We start from the raw sequence: 26402 nt of genomic DNA, 5'->3' as shown, positions 1-26402 counted from the left end.
TCAACATTCTAAGTAAGATGCCTTTCTACTTTTCACCTTCTACGTAAATTGGAGTTAACAGTTATGCCTGAGCTCCACTAGATGGCAGCACATTACATATAAAGTATGTGAATGTGCGAATTATTTTCTAAAAACTGGAGGAACCTGAACTACAAATCCCAACATGCATTAGGCACCTGACCTGATTTGGAACAAAGGTCTTAAGTTTGTTGCCCGCGCAGTGATCTGGACGACGCCATCAACTTGCTGTAGTAAAGTAAGATCTCCCAATATATTTTATTTTTTTAATAGATTTATTTCTTAATTTATTTATTTTTGGCTGCGTTGGGTCTTCGTTGCTGCCCGCGGGCTTTCTCTAGTTGCAGCCAGCGGGGGCTGCTCTTCGTTGCGGTGCGCGGGCTTCTCATTGCGGTGGCCTCTCGTTGCGGAGCACGGGCTCTAGGCGCGCGGGCTTCAGTAGTGGTGGCGCGTGGGCTCTAGAGCGCAGGCTAAGTAGTTGCGGCACACAGGCTTAGTTGCTCCGCGGCATGTGGGATCTTCCTGGACCAGGGCTCGAACCCGTGTCCCCTTTATTGGCAGGCGAATTCTTAACCACTGTTCCACCAGGGAAGCCCTCCCAGTATATTTTAAATGAAACTTTGGCCAGGGAAAAGGAGAGGTTTTCTTTTCAGATGTTAGTTTTGCACATTACCTTTTTTCAGGATTAAACTTAGCAGTTAGTTCAGGATAAGGATGGGTTTTCAACAAGTTTGAAACTCCGGTAGGTTTTTCAAAATAGCCAAAGGAGAGGATTTTACAGTGTCAAAGTGGACATTGTTTTCCTGGCTTATGAAGAAAGAGATCCTGAAAATGCTCTGTGTCTCTGCTAATCAAAAATTAACACTTTGAGGGAATTCCCTGGTGGTCCAGTGGTTAGAACTTGGTGCTTTCACTGCTGGGGCCGGGGTTCAATCCCTGGTGGCGGAAATAAGAGCACATAAGGCCTACGGCGCGGCAAAAAAAATTTAACACTTTGATTCCAATATTTAGAGTAAGAAATCCATCATGTCTGGTTTTCACGTGGGATTTCTTGAAAGTTGCCTCATTTCACCATTTCAGCCCATGTTTGCACTCATTTTTCCAAACAAATCCGTTTTAATATAATAGTGCAGTTATGTCTAGTAGTAAGGCTTTGGTTTGAAAATCTGGTCCCAGAAAATAGGGAGGACAGCTCAGGGGAGGTTTTCATAGTGAGCAAAACGGCTGCCCTGTGCTTCAGCAGGTGTTTAGTAAGTTCTTCGGTGGGTGTCAAAGCCTCCTAGGGAAACATTTGCAATGTGCCTTCACAGTCCCATGACCCAGAAGTCACCAATGCCAATAGTGTGAAATAGCAGCTTTTTAATACATCATGCTCGAGTTTGGGGGAGGGTAAAGATTATTGGTGTTTCGACTCTTAACCATGTTTTAAGTAAAAACATATCACCCATGTAAGAAGAAAAATAAAAGCTGAAAATTCATTGCATCAGAGTAGGTCAGGCATTGTAAAAGCCCAGCTCTCCGTCAATCAGAGACCATCAGTGAAGTCGTAAGCTAGTCCCTGGAGTCAGTCAGCTCTTATAAAAACGCGCTGTTAGTCTAGCCCTCCGAGAAGCTGACTCCGAGAGAGTTCAACACGCACGGGATTTATTAGGGGAAATGCTGGTGCGAGAGAAAATGAGTAGGGAACTAGGTAAGGCTGGGAGAGCCAGCAGACCGCGACGGAAGTCCGCCTGCAAGGGAGGGAGCGAGGGACACTGGGCTGGGCGGTGTGGGCGCATCCTTCACCGCGCGGGAGGGTCCGCGAGGCCAGCGGGAGGAGCTCGATGTGTCCCAGAAGTGGGCCTGCCTTAGCGTTCGTGCCGCACTCAGGCATCGGCTGGGAAAGGCCAGGGGGGAGGTGGCCTCTGCACAAACTCACAGATGGGTTTCGGAGCACAGCGCCGGCCTCGTGGTCAGTTACTGGGCACCTGTTCCACACAGCCGCAGGCCCCTGGCGCTGCATGGGAATTTAGAACCACGAGGTCGTCTCTTGGACCAGGAGGCAATCAGGAGGCCTGGGTTTGAATTCATAGCCGTGAAACACTGAAACACTGGGCAAGCCGCGTAATCTCTTTGAAGTCTGTGCACTGGTGACCAGGCCCTATGTCAACTCTTAAACACTTCCCTCATCCACCCCTGCTCCATCCCTGCTGTTTCTCCACCGTCTCTGCACCACTGCCGCCACCTCCGAAGGAAACCCCCTGCTCTCGCCTGCCCACTCCCTCCCCAGGTCTGTTCTCCACTCTGAGCTTTCTAGAATACACATCTGATCATGTCATGCTTTTGAAAGCCTCATTGCCCATTGCCCACAGGAGTAACTAGCCCTCAGAAAGGAGAGCTTGCACAAAGGGTGGAGGCTTGAAATCCCGGTGAGTGCACATTGGGTACAGCAGAAAGCCAGGTTTGGCTGACGAGAACAGAGATAAGTTCAAAAAGCAATGACTGGATCATGTGAGCCCTCCAGGCAAGACTAGCTAGCTACCTGTACTCTTTATCAGGCAGGTAATTGAGCAGACTGATTGTGGACGTTATTTTGTGCATGTGCTGTTTCAGTTAGTTCACTCAACATCCACCCAACTCACGCCCTCACCCCCACCTTTTTACTTTGTAAAGCCTGGAAAACAAACTCAGATTCTTAGCCTCCACTGCTAGAGCTGGCCAATAAAACCCAGGCTAGAATTTCTGAGGAAGGCTTACTCGTTGAATAGAAAGGTGAGGCCTCTGAAAGAGTTCAGGCTTTCCTTCTTTCTGCCTGGAATGCAGATACGATGTCTTGGGAGAAAGCAGCCATTTTGTGGTTGGTGTGTGGTCAGAGGCACACACTAAGAACAGCAGGATAAGAGAAGGGACTTGGTTCCTTGCAGACAGCCTCATTTCATTTGACTCTTCACGACCCCCAACCTCATCACCAGCCATTCCTCTCACCCTGAGATCTACAATCCAAGCACTGACCAAATACCTTCTGCACATCATATTTCCCCCATGTCAGAATTTCTCAGTCCTCCCTTTTAAAAATTACTGATTGCGTCTGTTAAAGTGTTACTGATGAATGCTTAAACTTTAAAACAGGATCAGCAGCGTTGTTGGGTAGAATGTTCACATAGCAAAAGAGTCAGGAGACCTGAGTTTGGTTCTGGCTCTGCCGTTGACCAGTTCTATGACCTTGAGCAGGTCAAATCAGTTCCCTCATCTGTAAAATGGGGGTATTGGACATGATCTGATTTTCCAACTCTTTTTTTTCAGTGACTCTCTGAGGCCAACTGTGAAATCTTCCCAAGGGACATGGAAAAAACACAGATGACTAATAGTGCAGACCCCAAGGAAAGTTTACAAGAGAGGAAGCAAGAAGCAGCCCCAAGTAGTAAGGACCCACCCAGTGCCATAGCAGTGTGTGCAGGGAGGGCCAGCGGGGAGGGTGGGTGGTAGTGAGGGGATGCTGCTGTATCAGCATCAGAGGCTGACTTCTCTGGGTACTGAAAAAACCTGAAGATGCGTTGAAGTCCGATGTCTGTCTGTCACCAGTTATCACTTCAGTGGTTTTTGCTAAATGTTTTTCATATGCAAAGCTAGGTATTTAGAGTAATCATTCTTGGAGAATGATGGGAATAGTCTCAAGTGGTAGCAGTATTTGTACAGAGGTGCTGTCGTCAGGTTCTTAAAGGAGTGCATTGAACCGTTCCTTCTAGACATTACTACACAAGGCCATGTGCTACAGTGTAAGCCATTAAATACACATGTCTTTAGATTAAACCACAGGTTCCATTATGGGTCGACTTGATGGGAAGGTCATCGTCCTGACAGCAGCTGCTCAGGGGATTGGCCGGGCAGCTACCTTAGTAAGTTATTATCTTTTGTTGTTTGCTTACTAACTTTTGAGGTATTGAATTATGTGGCTGGGTTCCATGGGTATTTATTTCTGCTCTTTTTTTTTTTTTTCTTTAGTGCTTCTGTTGTCTTAAGTTACAAAAAGAAAAGTGGCTACTCCTAACTCCAGGCAGATAAAGGAATGAATACCTCACATGTTTATTATGTGACATCACTGATAACCTTTGACCTGAGAAACTTCTCTCTCTGCCTCAGTTCCTCTGCACCGTAATAAATTTACTGCAGGGACCCTACAGAAGTGCATGGCTTTCTGAAATTATGTCAGTCCAGATATAGGACTCCAGAGTTATGAGACTATCGAGTTACCTTTGCCTTCTAATTTATATCAACTTCTCACACATGAAACCCCCCACCAGAGCTAATAATGCACTGTTATTAGGAGGAAAAGTGTTGATATAACCCATTTTACTCTTACTATTTGGAGTTTACTCACCTGCTCAGAAATAGAATGCATGCTATCAAATCAAAAAATAATAGTATTTTGAGAGGTGTTTAATAACAGAGTCCTATTTTTTTTAAAAAACATTTTATTTGGTATTAAAGGGACAAAGTCAGCTGACAAGCACAATGTATGTCAGGTTGTTCTAATGATAAAAATAGTAGCAATGGGAAGGATGAGGTGAGACTAGATAGTTTGAAATTCCACCCATTTTATAGGGAAAACAACAGTGAAAATAAGATAAAAGAGAAAGGCTAAATGACTTTCAGTTCATGAGAGCAGTTTAACCATGTAAACAAAGGATGTATTTGTGCATTGTGTCTACCAGGCTTTTGCAAGAGAAGGTGCCAAAGTCATAGCCACAGATATCAATGAGTTCAAACTTCAGGAACTGGAAAAGTACCCAGGTAAGCAACTCCGCAGCTTGAATCTGGGATTCAGTCTACAAGGGATTATAAATCATTAGTACTTACATGTTGAAAGAAAATTCCTTAGCTGTTCAGCTCCACTGGCCTTCTTTTTAGAGCCTGATTCTCTGATATCAAATTTGTATTCTGTGAACCTAGAGACAAAAATCTGTACACTTAAATGTAAACAAAGTATTGAAGCTGTATACTTAAAATTTTTAATTTATCCAACATGTCAAAGGATTCAGTAGCTAATTACAAAATCATATGTGAACATTTAACAGTCGTTATGTTACCTTTTGATGACAACTGTGCCCCCCTCATCTGAGGGCAGCGCTGTCCAAGAGAAGCATGATGTGAGCCATATGCATAATTTTAAATTATCTAGTAAAATTTACATTTAAACTTGACATTTAAAATGTTAAAAGAAACAGGCTAAAATTAAGTTTAAGAATATTGGTTTCAATATCATGACCAGAAACCCTAAGAGATTACCCAGATTATTTAGGTGTATATTACCCCTTACAGCACCACACTGAACCTAACTCCAACACCAGAGGACTTCAGTTTGAGTTACTCTGAAAGAAAGCAGAACCGCTGAAAGAAAGAGAACTTACCTGGAAGTCGACTATTCCAGCAAAATAAAACAGGTTCCATGATCAAACACAAATCAGTTCACTGACCTAGTTAACTGCATTAGACTTAAACTGAATTATAATTCCTATAAGTCAAAGTCAAACTGTTGGAATAGAAAAGCACAGAAGAAAAGAAGTCTTTCTGAAACTCAATTTCAGTCTTGTCTTTCTTTGTTTATAACCTTTTCTTTCTATATCCAAAAGAGAATAATAAACTATATATATTTTTATTCAAAGCATAAAAATAATGACTGCTGCTTTCATTAGAGAATGTTCAGGGGGTTTCTGTGCAGTATGTATCTCTCAGACCCCATGCCGGATCTCTCATGTCTGGCTTTCAAGTACTTCATCCCCTCTTCTGGCCTCTCGTTTCTTCTACTTGTAATTTTGTCCAGAAATAAGTGATGGTACCCTTGGCCAACAGAGTCATTTCTTAAAAATAATAGAATTAACATAAAGGTAAAGTGCTCAAGTAGAAACAATCCCTTATCCACCGCCCCTGCCCTTCCCCTTCACACAGACAGAATTCAGCACTACTGTAGCACTGACTCAACCTCTGGGGGAAAGAATGGGCTAAAATGAGCCAGCTCGCAGCTATTACTGCTGGCTTACTGAGAAGCATCTGTTGTAGATCATTCATACTTCACTGTGAAGTCTTTACTCAGAAAAGACCTGAATCATTCGTTTCAGAGAATAGAGAGAGAGAGGGAGAAAGAGACGTGTTACTGGGTGGTCAAAGTGGGGAGGACGTCAAGATTTTTACTGAGAGTCTTCAGACTGTGAAGACCCTAGGAATGATCAACAATCCTACACTGGACAGATATTACCGTCTTCACACTTCGAAACAGCTGAGTCTTCAAGGCTAACCATTCTTTATGAGTATAGGCAAATAGTGTCCTTTGTTTTATTTTTCAGGTGTTCAGACTCGGGTCCTTGATGTCACAAAGAAGAAACAAATTGATCAGTTCGCCAATGACATTGAGAGACTTGATGTTCTCTTCAATGTTGCTGGGTAATTCATAACTCTTTAATTTCACTGTCCTTACAGAAAGCTTTCTGCAACTTTCACTAAAAGAATTTTGATAATGTGGCAGAATTATTCACTGTGAACCATAATAGATTCCTTGGGGAATATGGCTGGATTTTGGACAGAATTTTTATTACAAGTAAGACAGCCATAGATATTGACATGGGCTTGGGGCCTAAAGGCCGTTAAGGTCACACAAGGCAACCAGTACTAATGCTGTTGCTCTCCTCAGGGCTGGTAACAGGCTCATGCCAATGGACTTGTTGCTGGTGCTCTACCAGGACTTATAAAATAAGAAGAAAAACTGTTTTCCAGTAGAGTGCCTTTAAAAGGAAGTATATATACACCAGAAGCCAAGTACTCAGTTTATTGAAATGAAGATGTTGCCAAGTTTTTGGCATATTCTAGTAAGTCTGTTATACCTCCCAAGCTCAGTGTTTCTTACTGGGACAATCAATCCCAGCAAAAGAAGCTTCATGTTGTACCTTTATACACGGCACAAAGAGAATGGCTTAATTAAACTTATTAGGGTGGTACCAAGCTTGCTGAACCATGCATGAATGATGAAAAGCTGGACCTGGGGCAGCTACATGTAGATACAGCGAGTGCTGGTACCCACTGTCCCTTCTCAGGCATGACAGTAGATGTGAGGAACCAGGAACTCAGTAGATACCTCCGATATCCCACTCTTCTTGTGTAGTGTTACATTGTCCTGCTGCATTGGTAGAAAAATTCTAGAGCCTTCTAATATATTTCTGTGGTTCTTCCCAATCATGATTCAGAGTTAAAAAAAAAAAAAGTCTCAGTTTATCCATAGTTTATCATATGTTACAATGTTTGGAAATTAAAGTAACGATTGTGATGATCTAGTTTATAAATAACCTGCTCATTCCTCATATGAGAATATACCCAGAGCCATGAAAAAAACAACTAGCAAAATTAGTTTTTGAGCATCTGTTAAATTTTCAGCAATGTAAGGGGAACAGAAATAGAGGATGTGGTTCTTGCTGTCATTCAGTTGAACTAGAAATACAGTAGTGCATAGGGATCACAACTGACAATATTTTATAATTAATTACGTAATTTTTGTCTAGGGGACAGTGAAATCAGTTAGGACTCTAGTGTTTAGAAAGCTTCCTTGAGGAAGTGTGACTTCAAAAAGAGTGAAGGTTATTTTAAAGGTTTTGTCTTGTTCTACGTTGTTTACTCAGTATGTTAGAACTGTACAGTAGGGGTATTACTTTGCTACCCTGAGATGTTGAGACACTTGTTTTCCTTGCAGTTTTGATTTCCCTTGAGAATCTTAAATCTGTACCACCTGAGGGCACTCTTGATCTTGAAATAGGAGTTAGGCCAAGCGCCCTGTTCTCATTTGTTTTTAATGGCAGCGATGTATCCTGCGCAGTAGGTACAGAGTTTCTTATGTTTGGTGGCTTCTAACTCCTGCCTTCTTTTAAAAGAAGGATTTTGTCTTCAAATAAATTTTTTTAGCTTATGTTGTTGGGATACTTCCTCACCTAAGGTACTAAGTGATACTGTGTTTGAATTGTTAATCTTGCTAAGGGAAAGGACAGTGGTCTAAGCCAATAAATGGCAATAAAAAGGATAAGGAAATGGAATAGAAATGTTTTTCAATGATCATCTTTTTCCCCGTGGTTTCATCACACTTCCAGTTTCGTCCATCATGGAACCATCCTGGACTGTGGGGAGAGAGACTGGGACTTCTCAATGAATCTCAACGTCCGCAGCATGTACCTGATGATCAAGGCCTTTCTTCCTAAAGTAAGGTGACCGCCACCGCTAGGATGAGTACCACTGGATAAGTAGGTCTCCATACTGGACATCCAGAGAGGATCCCTACTCTGAAGAGTGATAACAGCGAACATAATGACTAACCTGTAGTGAACAGTGATATCAAAGCATTTCATAGAAATTCACTCACTTAACTTTCCACTTCATTCATTCAAGGAATATTAAGCACCGTGTGGCAGGCTGCTTTCCAGGTGCAGAAGGCACATCAGAGAACTAAACAAAGTCCTTTCTATAAGGGAAGTACTATTTTGAGGGGCGAGATACGATAATGTGTAATCAAATAAACTCTAACGTGTGTGGTGGTTATAAGTACAGTGAACTTAAAAGAAGCTAGGTTAGGGAATTCCCTGGCAGTCCAGTGGTTACGACTTAGCACTTTCACTGCGGTGGCCCAGGTTCAATCCCCTAGTTGGGAAACTAAGATCTCACAAGCCACGCAGCATGGCCAAAAAAAAAAAAAAAAAAAGAAGCTAGGCTATCAGTGAGGTCTAGTGGGAGGGCCTCATTAATAAGGTGAAATTTTCATAGAGGTCCCAACGAAGTGAGCAAGCTGACCGTTCAGGTATCTGGGAAGAGGGTTCCAGGGATTGGAACAGCAAGGGGGCATGTGGGACCAAAGCAGTCGAATGAGGTAGGTACTATCACAGCCACTGTGCAGAAGGATGAAACCGGGAGGTTAGATAACTCGCCCAAGGTCATATAACTAGCAAGTGGTTAGAGCCAGGATTTGAACCCTTGAAGTTGGGCCCCTTCTTGAATGTCAGCATCTAGGCCCCCCATCTCAAGGTGGATGTACCCCATTGCTTTTCTGTACCCCGAGTATTCTCCTTGCACTCCTGCTTTTAGCTGAGCCACAGAGGTACCGGAGAGGTGAGAGACAGCGTGTGCTAAGGAGACAGTATTCCTCCTGAGTCTGCCACCCTTGAATTTGCCAGCCTGCACACAATTCCTGACTGATTTTCATTTTATTTTACAAACAAGCATTAAGTGCCTTTTGATGGAAAGCACCACACTAGGTTCTCTGGGGGAGGGGGGGTATAAATGTGAAAAACATTGACTTCAAATGAGCTTATAAGCCAGTAGTAGCAGACAACACAGGTTCAGACAATGAACGAGGTTGACTTTGTACAGAACTGGCTCAGTTCAAGGTTGTAAGTTGAACCCTAGTGAAATGCAGAAGAGCTGTGCTTCTCCTCCATTCCAGCTGGATTAGATGACTGACATACTGAATGCTGCCCAACCCAGGGCAGGAGAAGAGTTTTGTTTTCTTTTGTTTTTTGCGGTACACGGGCCTCTCACTGTTGTGGCCTCTCACTGTTGTGGCCTCTCCCGTTGCGGAGCACAGGCTCCGGACACGCAGGCTCAGCGGCCATGGCTCACGGGCCCAGCCGCTCCGCGGCATGTGGGATCTTCCTGGACCGGGGCATGAACCCGTGTCCCCTGCCTCGGCAGGCGGACTCCCAACCCCTGCGCCACCAGGGCAGCCCAGGAGAAGAGTTTTTTGATGACAAGGCAGGGCAGATACTTTGCTCTGGACATTCGGCCTAACATCAAGAAGGATACAGACGAATGCTAAAAGGAAAATTAGAGAAATTGACTTAGTAACTAAAAGAAACTACATTTTTTTAAATCTGATTGTTTAGCCCCTAGAAGGAATCTTTGGGTTGGCTCGTGGAATGTTGAACCAGCAAATTTTTAAAAAATATAAATTGCCTTTTTTTTTTCCTTATTTGGAGTTCATGAGAATCTGTTATTTGGAACTTAAATGTATTTTTTGAAGACTAATCCTTAGCATAGGGTATGAGGAAAAGCAGAGGCTGTGGTAAAAGAGGAAAGCTCAGGTCAAGTGAATAAGACTTACACATATATGAGACTCATTGTAGTACTGAATGCTTGACAAATATCAGGGAAGGACATAGGTGTGAGATACAGTGGAGCTGAAATTTAAGCTTGTTAAGTGTTAACTTTTAAAATATCAAACATTAACTTGCAAATTAGTGAGTTTGTCTGTGATTTAAAGCATCTTAACAATTATCCATATGAGCCAATGAAACTCATCTGTAAGAAATCCTAAGAGTTATTAATGACTGGGATGGGGAGTCAGAATGAGTTGGTGCCACTTGTTAAAGTGACCCCAACCGACCTCACCTGGGATTCTGGAATCTGGCATTGGAAGACCTTAGGAACAACCTGAGCTCTGCCCCTAAGTTCGCCACAGGACCTGGGAGATGGCACCTGTGCTCTCTCGGTGTCTATTTCTTCATTTAAAATGAGGGTGATAGATTACACAGTCCTTTCCAGCCCTAATTATGTTCATTAACCATGACGCACATATACCAGATAGAACTTTCCAGGGGAAGCCAGGATTTAGAGTCTAGGCAGATTTGAAAGGTCAGATGGTCAAAACATAGGAACACTTGTAGGAAATTTTTGTTCATGGATAAGCATATAGAAAACCATTCCAAGACTGGAAGAGCAGTCAGAAGGCAGAGAACAAATTAAAAATACTGTGAAAAGAGGTCAGTGTAGAATCCAAGGTCCACCAGAAGAGAGGATCCATTACAACGAGGGTTCGGGGAGGTCTTGGATATTTGGGTGTTCTCCTCCTTTGCTGTATCTTAGCAGAGTCTCTCGCATGTAGAGCTGCTTAGCAAACATTTGCTGGATGAAAAATGAATCTAGGTTGTCAGTCCGGGTGGAGGTCAGGCATGGAATCACTGAAGACCCAAGAAGCCAAGGTCTGCCAGGTTTAGGAGCTGGGCTCTGGTCAGCGGGGGCAGAAGAGCTGCCTCACAGTAGGACTAACTAGAAGCAGCTAGAGGAAATCTTCAGAGCTCTTTGTAGCATCCGCCCGAGCTTCTGGGAGGTCAATCCTAGACAGCATTACTACATCCAGGCACTTCACTTTATTGTTGTACCTGCCAGAGAGGGCTGTTGCATGCAGAGCCAGGAAGAGCATTCACACCATGACAGCAGGTGCTGAGCTGGTGTTGAGAAGGCAGCACAGAAGGACGCAAGAACTGGGCTCTAGAATCAGCGGCTAGACCTGGGCTGAGTGGACAGTCCAAGTGTTAGTGGGCAGCAGTAGCATCTCCCAGGTGACTGTTTTCTCAAGTTCTGCCTGAGGATTTTATTGCATTTCAGAAGATCAGAGACTGAACTTATTTAATAGCCCATCTTTATATATTAAATTGGGCTACATGTATTCCATATGTATTAAAAATGGATTGTATATATTATCAATTATACCTCAGTGAAACTGGGAAAATAAATTAATTTAAATGGGTTATGTTATTTGCTAAACTGGATAAGAAAGAATAATTTTAAGGCTTCATTTTCAACACTGTTCTATTTTACTAATTTTCCTGGTCTTTTTTTATGAGGACCCCATTTCATTATGATCCTCTTTATTATACAGACAAACAAGTTGGGTTCAATATTTTCTTTCCCTGCCATCTTCTGGATTTCACTGGGTCACCTCAGCCTCTCCTTTTATCCTTTTAATCCATTCAACATAATACCTTAGGGTTGTTTTAGACTTTCTGCTCTTAGGTACCGATTAGTAGCTAAGTATCAAAACAGAAAGTAAGAATACTATAAGGAAAAATAGAATCTTGGCAAACTCATCCCTGGATCATCCAGTTATTCACCGTCTCCATTCCTACACCTCCTTGAAAGCTGCTGGATAAACTCACCCCAGCAGAAGTGACTTTTTTCTTTGACCCTTTACACTGCCTACTGAGACTCCTCCGTCTTAGAAGCTCTTTCTTTACTTGATTTTCATGACAGAGCATATCCTGGTTCTCCTTCCTCTGTTCTCCACCTCCCCCAGCACTTATTTTAACTCTTCACCACCTCCTCCTTGTTCTTTGTGGTCATCCCTGCAGCCTCTGATTTCAGTAAGTTAGTGCCCACGAGGCAGGCATTCTCTCCAACTCTTGCTTCTTCCCCCCAAACATTGATGGGTGGATACCCATGCCCTCCCATATACCTATATCATCTTGAAAACATACATACATCTTTTAATTAAATACAAGTTCATCTGAAAACATTTTTTAATTCATAGCAGCTTTTTTCAGTGATATATTTGTTTAGGTCTGGGGCAGAGCTCAGCAATCTGCACTTTAACCTAGCACCTCAAGAGATTTGTTTGTTTTGTTTTGTTTTTTTGCGGTACTCGGGCCTCTCACTGTTGTGGCCTCTCCCGTTGCGGAGCACAGGCTCCGGACGCGCAGGCTCAGCGGCCATGGCTCACGGGCCCAGCCACTCCGCGGCATGTGGGATCTTCCCGGACCGGGGCACGAACCCGTGTCCCCTGCATTGGCAGGTGGACTCTCAACCACTGCGCCACCAGGGAAGCCCCAAGAGATTTTGATTCACTGAAACATATTGACTGGCTGCTGTGTACCCTGTCTAGGAGGACAGAACAGCCACAGACCCTCCTCTTAAGACTTTCACACTTTCTGTGTGGGATTCTGAAGGACGTATTCTTAGGAAACACTGCCCTGGACGGGGAGCAGCCCTCGCTGCATGTAACTATGTACCAAGTCCTGCTCATGTACCTCGGCTGTCTCCACCTCTGTTACCCACAGACGTTTCTGCTCTCTACTTTCTTTACTCCTTTCCTAAATCCCTGCATCAGCTTCCAGTGCTCTCCTCTACAAGATGCCAGAGTAATCTTTGTCATCTTCAAATCTGAACATGCCACTCCCCCTCTGCATTAAACCCCTCATTGTCTCCACCGCATTGCCTTCCGGGTAAAGCCAAAATTCCTAAATGTAGCCCCACTGGCCTCTGCAGCTTTATTCCTCCCACATTCTGTCTTCCAACCAGACCCGTCCCTTCTTCCCACTTCCTTGGGAAGAAAATGCCCTTCTCTTTTATTTTTCTGATTAACGCTCTAGCTTTCAAAAAAATCAGACCTCCTCTGAGTGCCCTGCAGCCTGGTCCCTTCTTTCCACATCTGCCCCCTCCCCAGTGACAGTCTTTCCTCTTGCTGAATTCAGGTTATATCAGCCACTTCAATCAGACTGACAGCTCTATAGGCAGGCAGGGACTGAGTCATTTCTCTTTGAATCTCCTCGACCTACCACTGTACCTGACCACAGTAGGTATTCAACTATATGTTGAATATGTGATGAATGGAGAAAGAGTTTTCCATCGGTAGCATACAGTAACATTAACATTCATTAGCCTTTCATTTAGCTCAGAGCTCCTTCTTGGTCTTGCTGATGCTTTTGTGCCACAGGAAGGCAGTAAACCCCTGGGAAATGTTCCTGCCAATGTGTACACAAGCCATCAATTCCCAGCAACGATTGGGTGGGACCATTAAGACTGCTTAACAGGGAGTTCCCTGGTGGTCCAGTGGTTGGGACTCGGTGATTTTACTGCCAAGGGCCCGGGTTCAATCCCTGGTCGAGGAACTAAGATCTCACAAGCTGCGTAGCATGGCCAAGAAAAGAAAAAAGAAACGAAAATCCGTTAAAAAATAAAAAAAGACTGCTTAACAGCACTTGATGTTAATAGCTAATATGATGGTCCTGCAAACCATAAGTAAATGCGCATCTTTTAAAGAGGTAGTATTTTTTAGCCTGCAGAATAGCATCTTTTTTTGGTCTTTGTTTTGTTTTGGCAGATGCTTGCTCAGAAATCTGGCAACATTATCAACATGTCCTCTGTGGCATCGAGCATCAAAGGTAGGTGTGTCTTCCTCTGGGCATCATGACACACGTACTCACACACCTTCAAGAGCTAAGGGTTTGGGGAACAAGCATAGCAGAGATCATAAAACCCACACATAACTTCAAAACTGCTTTTTTTAAAATTGCTCTAAAGTTTCTTAAGTACCAGTCCTTTTGCCTTAGATGTGAACCAGTCATAAAGTTAAATATAAGTTGGTTTGCTTTGCTCTACCTTTTATTCCTTCTAATGGATATGGAAATGAAGATCAAACGGGGAGAAGGAAACATTTATACATTTAATTAATCAAAAAAGATGTATTAGACACCCACTAGATGTCCCTGACCCCAAAGAATTCACAGTCTAAAAGGGGGAGAGAGTCAGGCAAATGCACGTCTTCTACAGTGTGATAGGATCATAATAGAGCGTTGTAGAAAGTGCTGTTACAATAGCAGGGACATAACTCTGCCTGTGGATTGGGGGAGTGCTTCACAAAGACATTTGATCCAGCCCTAAATGAGACGTCAAGTTGAAGGGCCAGATTGCAGTGCAAAAGTGGAGATGATGGACAGTGTCACAGTCTGGCACAGATGGATTTCGAGTTGAAAATGAAGTAGTTACTGCTGAGATAACATTCCTTCTCTTAGCAAGGATGTACACAGTAAGCCTGCACAGGAGAGGAATGCAAAGAAATGCCTAAGCCTCTGGGTTTGTTTGGGTTGTGTTTTGTTTTGCTTTGCTTTACCCTAAATTTCTTTGTTCTACCAACTGATAATGAAAAACTAAAGCCACTGCTGTCACTTAGGTGCAGCATCTCAACACCGAAGTCTCAACTGAATTGTGCCAATAATGATATTATTTTCCCAGATTTAGAAACTAGCTCTATTAAAGGAGAAAATCTGATATCGATTTTTAGAAAGGGTGCAGGGACTTCCCTGGTGGTCCAATGGTTAAGACTTCGCCTTCCAATGCAGGGGGTGTGGGTTCGATCCCTGGTCGGGGAGCTCAGATCCCACATACCTCGAGGCCAAACAACCAAAACACAAAACAGAAGCAATATTGTAACAAATTCAATGAAGACTTTTTTAAATGGTCCACATCAAAAAAAAAAAAATCTTAAAAATGGTGGAGTATGAGGAAGCATGACAATGGTCTCCTGCTTCCTAAAGTTGACTGTGTTTTTTTATTCCTTCAATGGTTGAACTTCCCTTCATTCTTAGGAGTTGTGAACAGGTGTGTGTACAGCACAACCAAGGCGGCTGTGATTGGCCTCACAAAGTCTGTTGCTGCAGACTTCATCCAGCAGGGTATCCGGTGCAACTGTGTGTGTCCAGGTGAGTTGGGTACTGTGGGACTATGAACTTGTCCTTTCTGACCTCCCGGCTGCCACTGTGAAAAGTATCTATGTAAGCTTGTTTACCACATGTTGTATTGTCATTGGGAAAAGCTCCAAAGAAAAAAGAGTCCAGGCTTATTAAGATAACAGCCCAATGGTAAGTTGGGAAAGAGATCCTAAGTCATTAGGAATAACCCACAGATGTGTTAAAAGACAAAATTCAACCAAGTAATTTGAAGATCTAATTGGCTTTATTCAGCGATTCATGAATCAAGTGGCATCCCATCTAGCAACTAGAAGGATGCTCCAGGGAGCCATATACAAAAATGGAAGGTTTTCATAGAAAGAAGGGTGGGGCAAGGAGGTCACTGGCAAAAGAAAAGAAACGGTTATTCTGGGCTGGGACTGCTTTTTTAAAGGGGAGGGGATAGCACAGGTTTTATACTACAGGTTGCCTCTTCTTCCTCTAGGGGGATAGAGAGGGCCCACGGGGGCCCAGTTACCTCATTGGTGCTAACCAGAAAATTCCAGACTGGTTGATTAAGATTACATTTCTGGTAAAGGTTGAAACTGCAATTAGGTTAGGCGTTAAATGTAGGTTTTTTATCATGGGTTTTAGCACAAGTGACGCCATTTTGATTTAACAGATGCAAAAGTTTTAAATGCTACTTGTGTGGATGGGGACAATTCCAAACCCTGTGGTTGAGAGACATAACTGGCCAGGGCTTGGTGATTTGGAAGCAAGCCCAGGACGGCCTCGTCAGGGGAAAGTTGAAACGTAGACCATGCTCACAGGACAGCAGGAAGAAAGAGGAGCCTCCCAGACATAGGGAGCCACTGAGTCATGTCCATCACCTGGGGTGGCCCATAATCAAAAAGGAGGGATTCATACCTTCCTTTATGCTGTAAAGAGGGGGTCAGCAAACTATGGCCTGCAGGCCAGATCTGGCCTACCACCTGTTTTGTAAACACAGTTTTATCGGAGTACATCCACACCCAGTTTGCTTTTATATTGGTTAAGTTTGCTTTCATGCTGCAGTCAGAGTTGAGTAGTTAAAACAGACCAAATGGTTCTCAAAGCTAAAAATATTTCCTGTCTGGCTTTTGACCAAAAAGTATGCTGGCCCCTCATATAAAGGAAAGGAGAAAAGCAGAACTTATTATGAGTAGAAAGGACATTTATGTTTACACTATACTGTAGTCGATTAAGTGTGCAATAGCATTGTGTCTAAAAAAATGTACATACCTTAATTCAAAAACATTTTATTGCTAAAAAACGCTCACCATCATCTGAGCCTTCAGTGAGTCATAATCCTTTTGCAGTAGTACCATCAAAGATCACTGATCACAGATCCCCATAACAAATATAATAATAATGAAAAAGTTTGAAATATTGCAAGAATTACCAAATGTGACACAGAGACATGAAGTGAGCAAATAAATGCTGTTGGAAAAATGGTGCCTATAGACTTGCTCGAAGAAGCATTTCACAACCCTGAAATCTGTAAAAAATGTATTATCTGTGGAGCTCAGCGAGCCAAAGAGAGTAAAATGAGGTCTGCCTAAGAAGAATTATCAACTTCCTCTCTGAAAAGAAATTCGATACTGCATGTCCAGAATCAAGGTTTCTCTTAGCAGTTCACAACTGGTATTGTGGCTTTGGGGAGGAGAAGCAATTCACAGTTACCTGTGGGACCTTTTAAAACCTGAGGGGCATGTCAGCATTTGGAGAAGGAGTTGATGGGGAACACTGTGTGTAGTTTGGAAAGTGCCACTGGAAAATCTGATGTAATTCATCATGGTCTCCCCTCAGGTTGAAACCCACTGACTTATGAAAGGGGGAGACTACTAAATAACCTTCAAGGGACAGAATTTCCATGATTGAGGTGTTCTGTTTAATTTTTCTTGGACTAGAACGGTAAACATAGGTAACACCAAGAAAGAGGAGGTTACAGGAGAGAGAGTTTCACCGGGTTTTAACATACACGTTGGTGATACTTGAGTCTAGCTCTTCTTGGTGCCATTTTCCCAGTGGAATAAATGGCAAAATGATTTGGAAAATGTGGTTGTTCTGAAGCTGGACTTTTCAGAAGATTGGAAAATATATTCTCCCACTGTCCGGAACAAGGAACTAGCTGTGACTCACTGAGCCAGTCACAAAGAAAATGTGACAAGGAATAAGTGTGTCTGGGTTGGTGCTGATGATATAGTCACAACACTTCAACACCAGACTGGTGTGGACAGTGGCATGGTGTGTCAGTCTGTGCCAGGGACACAGCAGAGTCAGGTGACAGTGGAATGAAGTGCGAGGCATAGGCTTGCTACAGAGTTTTCATGTAATAGTCATTAATACCGGCCATATGTAAGAGTCGGTGAGCATTTGCCTCAGCGGGAGGAAGCTGTTAAGGATTTTGAGGAGGGCGTTAAGTGAATGCTTAAGGTGCCTTGAACACACTGCTGGTAGAATTGTGGACTTTAAGGAGGCTGTTGATGAGGCAAGTGAGGAAAATATCACCAGAAATTGGATACAAAGAGATTTTCCCTTTGTGGTTTAAGAAATTTCTTCAACACTATTGCCTGCAGTAACTGTGGAGGGTAGAAAATGTTCCTGATGAACCAGGTGATGCAGCCAAGGCAGCTCCCACCCAGCCTACTGAAAGTGTCGCCTTCTTACAGTGAAATGTGAGAGCACAGAGACAAGCTAAGGAAAGGGCTGTTAAACAGAAAGGAGCCAGGATTTGCAGATTTCGAAGATTCCCAGTCTCTCCAGAGAAATGGCAAATGATAATAAAATTAAGAAATGGTTTCCGAGGCGGGGAGGATAATAAATTGGAAGATTGGGACTGACATATACACACTACTATATATAAAATAGATAACTAATAAGGACCTACTGTATAGCACAGGGAACTCTACTCAATACTCTGTAATGGCCTATATGGGAAAAGAATCTAAAAAAGAGTAGATATATGTATATGTGTAAAGACTTACCTTGCTGTACACCTGAAACTAATACAACATTGTAAATCAACTATACCCCGATAAAATTTTTTTTTAAAAAAAAGAAAGAAATGATTTCCAAGCAAACATCAAATGTATGGCACACCCAGGAGCATGGTCTAAGGATGGAGCTGAGAGTATGACTGTGAAATCACTTGCTATGAACTTAGAAAGATCATGTGGTCTCCGGGAGTACGGTCCGCAGAAGAAAGCCCTCTGAAGAGAATTTGCAGATCACAGAAGTTAACAGAAATGTATGGGAACTTGCTCTGTAAAGAATGTGAACTAAGTGGGATTTAAAAATTTTTAGTCTTATTATTTTTCTTGTTTTTAAGTAAAATAAAGTTATATTTTTTCGATGAGAAATATGAAACAATGGTTAAAACAGGAATTTAAAACCAACGAAAATAGGCAAGATAATGAGGAAAATTAAGAGCCACCTAAGTTATCGAGGACTGTGATGGGTGTGGAGTTGTCCCTGAGAATCCCCCCAGAGTGAACCTGACAGCAGAAAATGTTTTTGAGATCATTAGGTAGTCTGGGTCCTTATACTGATACAGTGCTTGTATGATTTTATCTATAATACATCTCAGGGTTGTTGCGAGGATTAACTGAGATAATACCTATAACAGTGCTTAAAATCCATAAAGTATCATATCAATGTGATGTGACTAAAGTATGTCCTGGGAATGCTGGGTGTCATTTTTTGCCTAATATACTTCACAAAGAAGTATAGTCTGTGTTTTTGAAAATCATAGAAATTTATTAAAGAATTTATAAGCCTATTAAATAAAAAGCAGGCAGGTAGAGGTGAAATTGTCACTCCAAGTCATGGAGAAGGCTTTCCCTGATCGTTGTATCATATGGAAAGGAAGTTTAAAATTTAATTATCAATTTCTTTTTCAGTCTAAGTAAGTAACCAAGCTGAATGCCCTCCTTTGATTTAGGAACGGTTGATACCCCATCTCTGCAGGAAAGAATACAAGCCAGACCAAATCCTGAAGAGGTATATCTGCTATTTTAAATGTGTTTAAATCCTCTGGTTAAAAAAAATAAAAATGCTCCTTCCTTACCTAGAGTAGACAAATCCATAGAGACAGAAAGTAGAAGGGTGGTTGCCAGGGGCTGGGGGAGAGGGAGTGGGGAGTTACTGTTTAATGGGTATAGAGTTTCAGTTTTTCGAGATGCAAAGAATTGTGGAGATTTGTTGCACAATAATATGAATGGACTTAACACTACTGAACTGTACACTTCAAATTGGTTAAGATGGTAAATTTTATATTATGTGCATTTTACCACATTTTCAAAAAATATGAAAATGCCCTCTTCTTTAATACTATCTTTCTGATCTGTCACAGTCTCTGTAGGTTTTAGTATAAAACAGATAGTTTGAGTAGATTGGGAGTCGCCATCGTCCTGTTTGGTCCACAATTAAAGATATTGATATTCTCCCGTATCTTGTATCATGTATAATTAATCAAGGCAACAAGCCAGTGGTACCTTTGTAGATTCCTCTTGCCTTTGACCTTCTGAAGGTGTTGCAGGTGAGTTACTTCAGCTCACATCACTGATGTCCGGTATGGATTCTGGTTCCAGGCACTGAGCGATTTCCTAAAGAGACAGAAAACAGGAAGATTTGCAACTGCAGAAGAAATAGCCCTGCTCTGCGTGTACCTGGCCTCTGATGAAGTAAGCACTGTTCTTCCCAGGGGGTTCATTATCCTCAATCACATTTGGCCACAATTTGCTCATCAAAATAATATGATTTAGGGAGTGATGGCATGTAGGTGCTAAGATGCTGCTTTTACAAGATAGGAATAAGTTCTGATTTAATTTGCTCATAGAAAGGCCACTTTGATCTGAGCCACCAACTCTTCCTCATTCAACTTTACATGTCACTGAATCTGATAGCAAATGAAGTGGTGGAGGATTGAAAAAAATTAAATTGCTCAATTTTATAATTACTTTCAAAAATTACAATTTGGGAAACCATTTGTAAATTTGATTTGTAAATCAAACCAGTGAACCTCCAAAATTATGAGAGCTTCAGGTGAAATGGGGAAAGGGTTAACCAGATTTGCGTCCAGGAGACACAGAATTAGCATCTGGTGTTTTCAGTTTTACTGGTGACTTGTTTAGAACAATGCCAGTACCTCTTTTTTTTCCCTATGAATTTTTACTTATTTATCATCACGTATGGAAATTCCTAATTCTGTCTCTTTCCACTTTGCACCTATTTAGTAATCAGTTTTTTCCTTAACGGCTACTGTATATTTTTTAATGGCAAACAGCTGTGAAAGCAGAAACTTTCATAAGAGATATTTCTTATAAGGTATAAAGTACAAGGGCATCCCCTCTGTTTTTGTTTGTTTGTTTGTTTTTGCGGTACGCAGGCCTCTCACTGCTGTGGCCTCTCCCGTTGAGGAGCACAGGCTCCGGATGGGCAGGCTCAGCGGCCATGGCTCACGGGCCCAGCCGCTCCATGGCATGTGGGATCTTCGCGGACCGGAGCACGAACTGGTGTCCCCTGCATCGGCAGGCAGACTCCCAACCACTGCGCCACCAGGGAAGCCCTAAAAATGTTTTAACTTAAACATGGATAATAGACTCAAATTTGTGTTCCTAGTTTTAAATTCACCTAAAGCCTGAGGCAATGGAAGAGGCTGGAAGGAAAGACATCATAACAGGAGTACAGAGTGTTTTAAAGTTCAATATATATTGTATAGCACAGGGAACTCTACTCAATACTCTGTAATGGCCTATATGGGAAAAGAATCTAAAAAAGAGTGGATATATGTATACGTATAACTGATTCACTTTGCTGTACACCTGAAACTAACACAACATTGTAAATCAACTATACTCCAATAAAAATTAAAAAAAATAAAATTCAATATATGAAGACTGATCATATAAAGTAGATAAACTAGGGGGTTATTAGACACTCTACCAAGAAACACCCCCAATTTCTCCAAGTTTTTTTAAAAGGCAAGCTTTCTGTTTTACATATGGACTCTTCTAGATCTTTCTAAAAGGACAAAGGTCCTTTTGTTGCACATTTCAAGCCAGAACATTCCCAAATATTTGGTAACCTAAGCTCTGGCTAAACCAGGGCAATTTAGCTTATCAGCAGTACCCACAAATCAAATGAGCTCTTGTGAAGATACACATTCAAAGAAATCAGAAAGGTTAATGTACTCAGTCATTCATAATCTGCCTAGTCATTTCCTCTGCTATGAACAACTGTTGTTAATAGTTCTGAGAAGTAGTAACTGCTCTGTCACTAAAACATTTCAACCTCTGTATCTGTCACATTCACCACCACCTGGTGTGCACCAAGTTACACTGAAGAGGGGCTAACTGATCAGTAACACACCTCCTCACTCCTGCCTACTCCCCTTTCCTTCTCTCTTCTCTCTTCCAGTTAGTTCTCTGGTCGTGTACTATTCACAGACATAAAACAGAGGGGGGTGCTCCCCTGGTAGTACAGTGGTTGAGAGTCCGCCTGCTGATGCAGGGGACATGGGTTCGTACCCCGGTCCGGGAAGATCCCACATGCCGCGGAGCGGCTGGGCCCGTGAGCTATGGCCGCTGCGCCTGCGCATCCGGAGCCTGTGTCCCGCAACAGGAGAGGCCACAACAGTGAGAGGCCTGCATACCGCAAAAAACAAAACAAAACAAAACAAAAAACATTTTTAAACCTCTACCACAAGAATCACTTCAGCTTTAATTCTTTGGAAAATGAAAAATTCTATGGGGAAGAAAATCAGTAATTTTTAAACTCCTTTAGTTTTGTACAGATTTGGATGTCTGAAACTAGTATAGAATTTTTTTTTGGTTAATAGATTATAATAATTATTAGTCATATAAATTTTAAAAAGACATTTAGTGTGCTTCAGTACCTGGAATTACCCATGTATATTGATTAACTAAATATACATCTTTTTTTTAAAATTCTGTTTGGTAATTGACATTACTACTTTGTTACTGACACACTTGATTATGTTCAAAGGTTTATTAGTGGCATAAAACTCAGCTAGTTAGAATACTTCTGAGATTCAAAATGAAAATGTACTGTTTTAGCCTATACTTTATCCTAATTCGGGTAATGGCTCTATATCACAAAATTTCTTAATTTTCTGACTCTGAGTCCAGACACTCTTAGAATGATGCGACATGTGCTCAAACACCAGCCAGAGGCCAGTCAGATCCAGATCACAAGAACACTCAGCAGTTTTAAATCATCTGAAATTAATTCAGATTTTCCTAATTTCTATGTGTTAAAAGTGTGGTTTCCTGGTACTATGAGAATAAACTGTTTAGCTATCTCAGTCAGGAAAATTGAAGAAACACAACCTGGTTAATTGTTCTATCTCCTTGTGTTTATCCCTGCAGTCTGCCTATGTAACAGGTAATCCTATTATCATTGATGGAGGCTGGAGCTTGTGATTTCAGGATCTCCTTGCTGGCAAGGCAGGCCGTTCCTGTCTACAGTGAACCTGCTTATGAAGAAAACTCACCCATCCTCTCTTTCCTATTAATGGCATATTAATGAAAATAAGACCTTTTTGATAATGTCATTGTTCACAAAAGTCTGATTCTTTAAATATATTCATCTCTTTCTAATCTCTTCTGAAATCATTGTAGATAGGTGAGATAATGAACTCACTGCAAAAAGAACATTTTAAGAATAAACCTCAATTTCTAAGTATATAAAATTAAAATGTGAATATGAAGAAAAAAGGAAGTTTCTTTTTTAAGAAAAAAGCTATTCATTTCTATTTTACATCTGTTTTGCGTATTCAAATATTTTTGTACGATTCTGCATTGGTCTGTATGTGGGTACTAATTTTAAAATTTTACACAGTCATAAATGAACACCAAAGGTATAAAGGAGTTTGGCTTCAGTAACTTACACTTAAAGGAGTTTAGGTTCAGGACTATATATTGTTGATCTGTTATGTAAAAGAAAAATAATCATCACATGTTTATCCTTAATGGATGTCATCACTTATAAGTAAATACTTTTTTTTTTTAGTCTAACTAAAAAGTCTTTATTAAAATAAGCAGTATTTGACATGGACATAAGAAACATATAGTTAACTACCTTACAGTATTGTCAGTTTGAAGAATATTTTTTAGATTAAGTATAGATTTCCTCACCAAATTCTGAGATAACAGACAAGAGAACATGAAACTTAGAAATAGTCTCTGGATGAAGAAACAGAAATAAATCATGTAACAGGAAACAAATAAAATTAAAGAAAATAAGTTTCAATAAGAAATTTAAATTCATGGAAAATAATTCCATAACAGATTACTAGGGAGAAGTTTTTTCTTGTTCTTTTAGTTTCAGGGTTTTATGTTTGTGTTTTATTTGTTGTTAACCTCAAAAGACCAAATGGTATGATGCACATGTAGATACTCAGTAAATGAACAGTTAATCTTTCATCTCAGAACTGTAATATTAAAAAGGAAAATTTTGAAATGGACAATGAAAGTTTAAAATTTTATGTATGAGGAAGAACATGCAGTTGATGAAGATAAGTTAAAATCGACAGCAAAAAATAAAATAAAATAAAATCTGACAGCAAAGGATATTTTGACTAACATTCCTGAAGAGTCCATTGATTTTAAGATTTGCTTTAGGATTCTGGACCAGGTATTCCACTACTGGACCACATGTAGCTTGGTTGGTTACCTAGAACCTAAGTCATCCAATTTCTCTTCCATTTTAGTTTTTTGCTTTGTAAAATTAAGGAGTTGGGCCAAATGACTTGGGTTTCTTTTGATGTATCATTATCAAAATGCTGTAACTTCTTATCAAGCGAAGTAATGGAACACTGAAGCTTTTAAGCTTTTATGAAGTACTTCATGCTCTGAGCCATTATACATGTATATGTAAGCTATTTAAAAATGAATTATAAATAAACACATGATGGGACTTCCCTGGTGGTCCAGTGGCTGAGACTCGGCGTTCCCAATGCAGTGGGCCCAGGTTTGGTTCCTGGTCAGGGAACTAGATCCTGGGTGCCGCAACTAAAGATCCCACGTGTCACAAGGAAGATGGAAGATCTCTCATGCAGCAACCAAGACCCGGCGCAGCCAAGTAAATAAATAAACACATGAATACTGCAAAATCGACTCTAAATATTAACAAATGCTCCCTCAGAGTTAGTTCTCCCAGAGATAACTATAAACTATAAAACATTATAAACAGTAAAAACTAGCCAAAAAGTTCAATGTTATCCAAAGTCATGTTGATCAAATCATGTGATGTATCAGTGATCATATGACTGAAAGAAATGGAAAAATATATTTGATTTCTGTTATAAGAGGAAGCTGGATGTCACTAGAAACTTTGGCGAGCTTTAGGAGAGGAAGAGTTCTGTTTAGGAAAATAATCATTTTAGATGCTCTGAAGAAGCATAATAGACGGAAGCTAGGTTCATCCATTCTCTCCATAAGGGAGGACCTAAGAGAGAATGAGTGGTTTCTGCCTGGTGGAGACATTTACGTGACATTGTACCTCTTGCCTGCAAAACGGCGATTAAAATTGGCACTTGCTTAAAGGAGTGAGAAACAGGTAAGAAAATTTTTATTTCTGTAGGAAATGAAAATTACCCCGAAAGGGGCACACGCGCATATACACACACCTAGTTGAAAGGGGAGGGGGAGGGAAATATAGAGGAAAGGAAGACACAGAAATGGAAGGCACAATTAAATGAATGCTGATGGAAAAAAAGTAATAAACGCAAGAAGGGCAAGTGTTAAGCGATAAAACGGAGAACAAGTCTTTTATCCCACTTAATTGGTCACCTAAAGAGAGGTCTTCCCGCCCCACCTGAGAAGACACTTCTAAAAGGCACAACTAAAAAGGTGGAGTGAACATCCAGAATGTAGAAGGGAACGATAAAGCCAGCAATTTGCTGCCCGGGCCGCACTCCTGGCTCCGCAAGAGGCAGTGCTGCGCGTCCTCGCCCAGGAGCTCGTCATCGCCGGCCGAGACGGCGCCAGGGTCGGCGCGCGCTGGGCAACCATCCCTGTAGCTTCCCGGGGAGACACGCTCGTCCGGTCCCCAGAGGCCGGCGAGGCCGCCCACCGCGCGGCGCCGCCCCGAGGTCCCGGGAAGTGGACCCGCGGTTCTACGGGCCCCCAGTCAAGCCGCGCGCCCGCCCCCTGAGGCCCCAGACCCGAGGAGAGCGCGTGGGGTGGCCGCTAGTGGGTCCCGACCCGCCCGGGCTCCCTGAGCGGTCCGCACAGCCCGCGCCCTGCCGCCTTCCCGGAACCGCCCACGCCGCGGGGAAGGCGGGGCCGCAGAAACCCGGCGGCGCGCCCAGCGCCCCGCTATATGCAATAATTGCAGCCTCCGCCGCTGCCTGGGGCGATGCGCCACCCGGAAACCGGCTCCGCCGGGCTCCACCGCAGGCCTTTGAGCCCGTTTTCGCATCCATGGGGCTGAGCCGGCTGCCTGAGCCGGAGAGCGTTAGGTGAGTAGCCCCCGGAGAGCACTGAGCGTAAATTAAACCGGCGGCCGTGGCGGCAATCCTCTAGTGCCGGGCCAGAGGCTGGGAGCTAGCGCCCAGCGCCTTCTGGTTGTACGCAGAGTGGTGGGTGGGTGTGGGTGTGTGTGTATCTCCCGTCGTTAGTTGTTATTGGAGTAGGTTTTTCTTGTTCGTTTTGTTTTAGTTCTCAAATCCACCATACGTTGCTGCTACTGTGGCCTGGGTTAGCACCCCTCATGTGCAAAGACTCATCAATTCCTCCTGATTGGGGAATATAAATAAGCCCCTGCTCAAAGCGCACGCTGAGTCTGTGGCTTTATTTTACTTACCAGGCATCAGCTTGTTATGTCAGCCTTGTTATCTCACCCTGGATTCTGGTGTGTTTTGTTGCCCAAAAGATCAATAGCAGGAAGACACCACTAACTTTCTTCCATCAAGAAATCCAGGATGGGCTTCCTTGGTGGCGCAGTGGTTGAGACTCTGCCTGCTAATGCAGGGGATATGGGTTTGAGTCCTGGTCTAGGAAGATCCCACGTGTCACGGAGCAACTAGGCCTGTGAGCCACAGCTACTGAGCCTGTGCGTCCAGAGCCTATGCTCCTCAACTAGAGAGGCTGTGAT

At 42.3% G+C, this 26402-nt stretch overlaps 2 protein-coding genes across 4 annotated transcripts in view; both read left to right on the top strand.

Annotated features, from left to right (window-relative positions):
• Positions 1-181: 181 nt before the first annotated feature.
• On the top strand, positions 182-22990 carry BDH2 (3-hydroxybutyrate dehydrogenase 2). Its single transcript, XM_029235957.1, has 11 exons — positions 182-256; positions 3301-3418; positions 3802-3893; positions 4710-4788; positions 6339-6435; positions 8124-8232; positions 13898-13958; positions 15162-15275; positions 19225-19283; positions 19874-19966; positions 22673-22990. Exons 3-11 carry the CDS (start codon positions 3822-3824, stop codon positions 22724-22726), a joined length of 738 nt encoding a protein of 245 aa, XP_029091790.1. The 5' UTR covers positions 182-256; positions 3301-3418; positions 3802-3821; the 3' UTR covers positions 22727-22990.
• A 2654-nt stretch (positions 22991-25644) lies between these two features.
• Positions 25645-26402, top strand: part of SLC9B2 (solute carrier family 9 member B2) — a 51324-nt gene continuing 50566 nt past the window's right edge. For all 3 annotated transcript variants that reach the window (XR_003795648.1, XM_029236003.1, XM_029236002.1), the window contains exon 1: positions 25645-25767. The gene's annotated coding sequence lies outside the window, so the exon portion shown is untranslated. The remainder of the gene's footprint in view (positions 25768-26402) is intronic.

This window comes from Monodon monoceros, unplaced genomic scaffold (genome assembly GCF_005190385.1).
Source record: "Monodon monoceros isolate NGI ecotype Baffin Bay Population unplaced genomic scaffold, NGI_Narwhal_1 Super_Scaffold_20, whole genome shotgun sequence".
Classification (NCBI taxonomy): domain Eukaryota; kingdom Metazoa; phylum Chordata; class Mammalia; order Artiodactyla; family Monodontidae; genus Monodon; species Monodon monoceros.
This window is presented reverse-complemented; position numbering and strand designations above follow the sequence as displayed.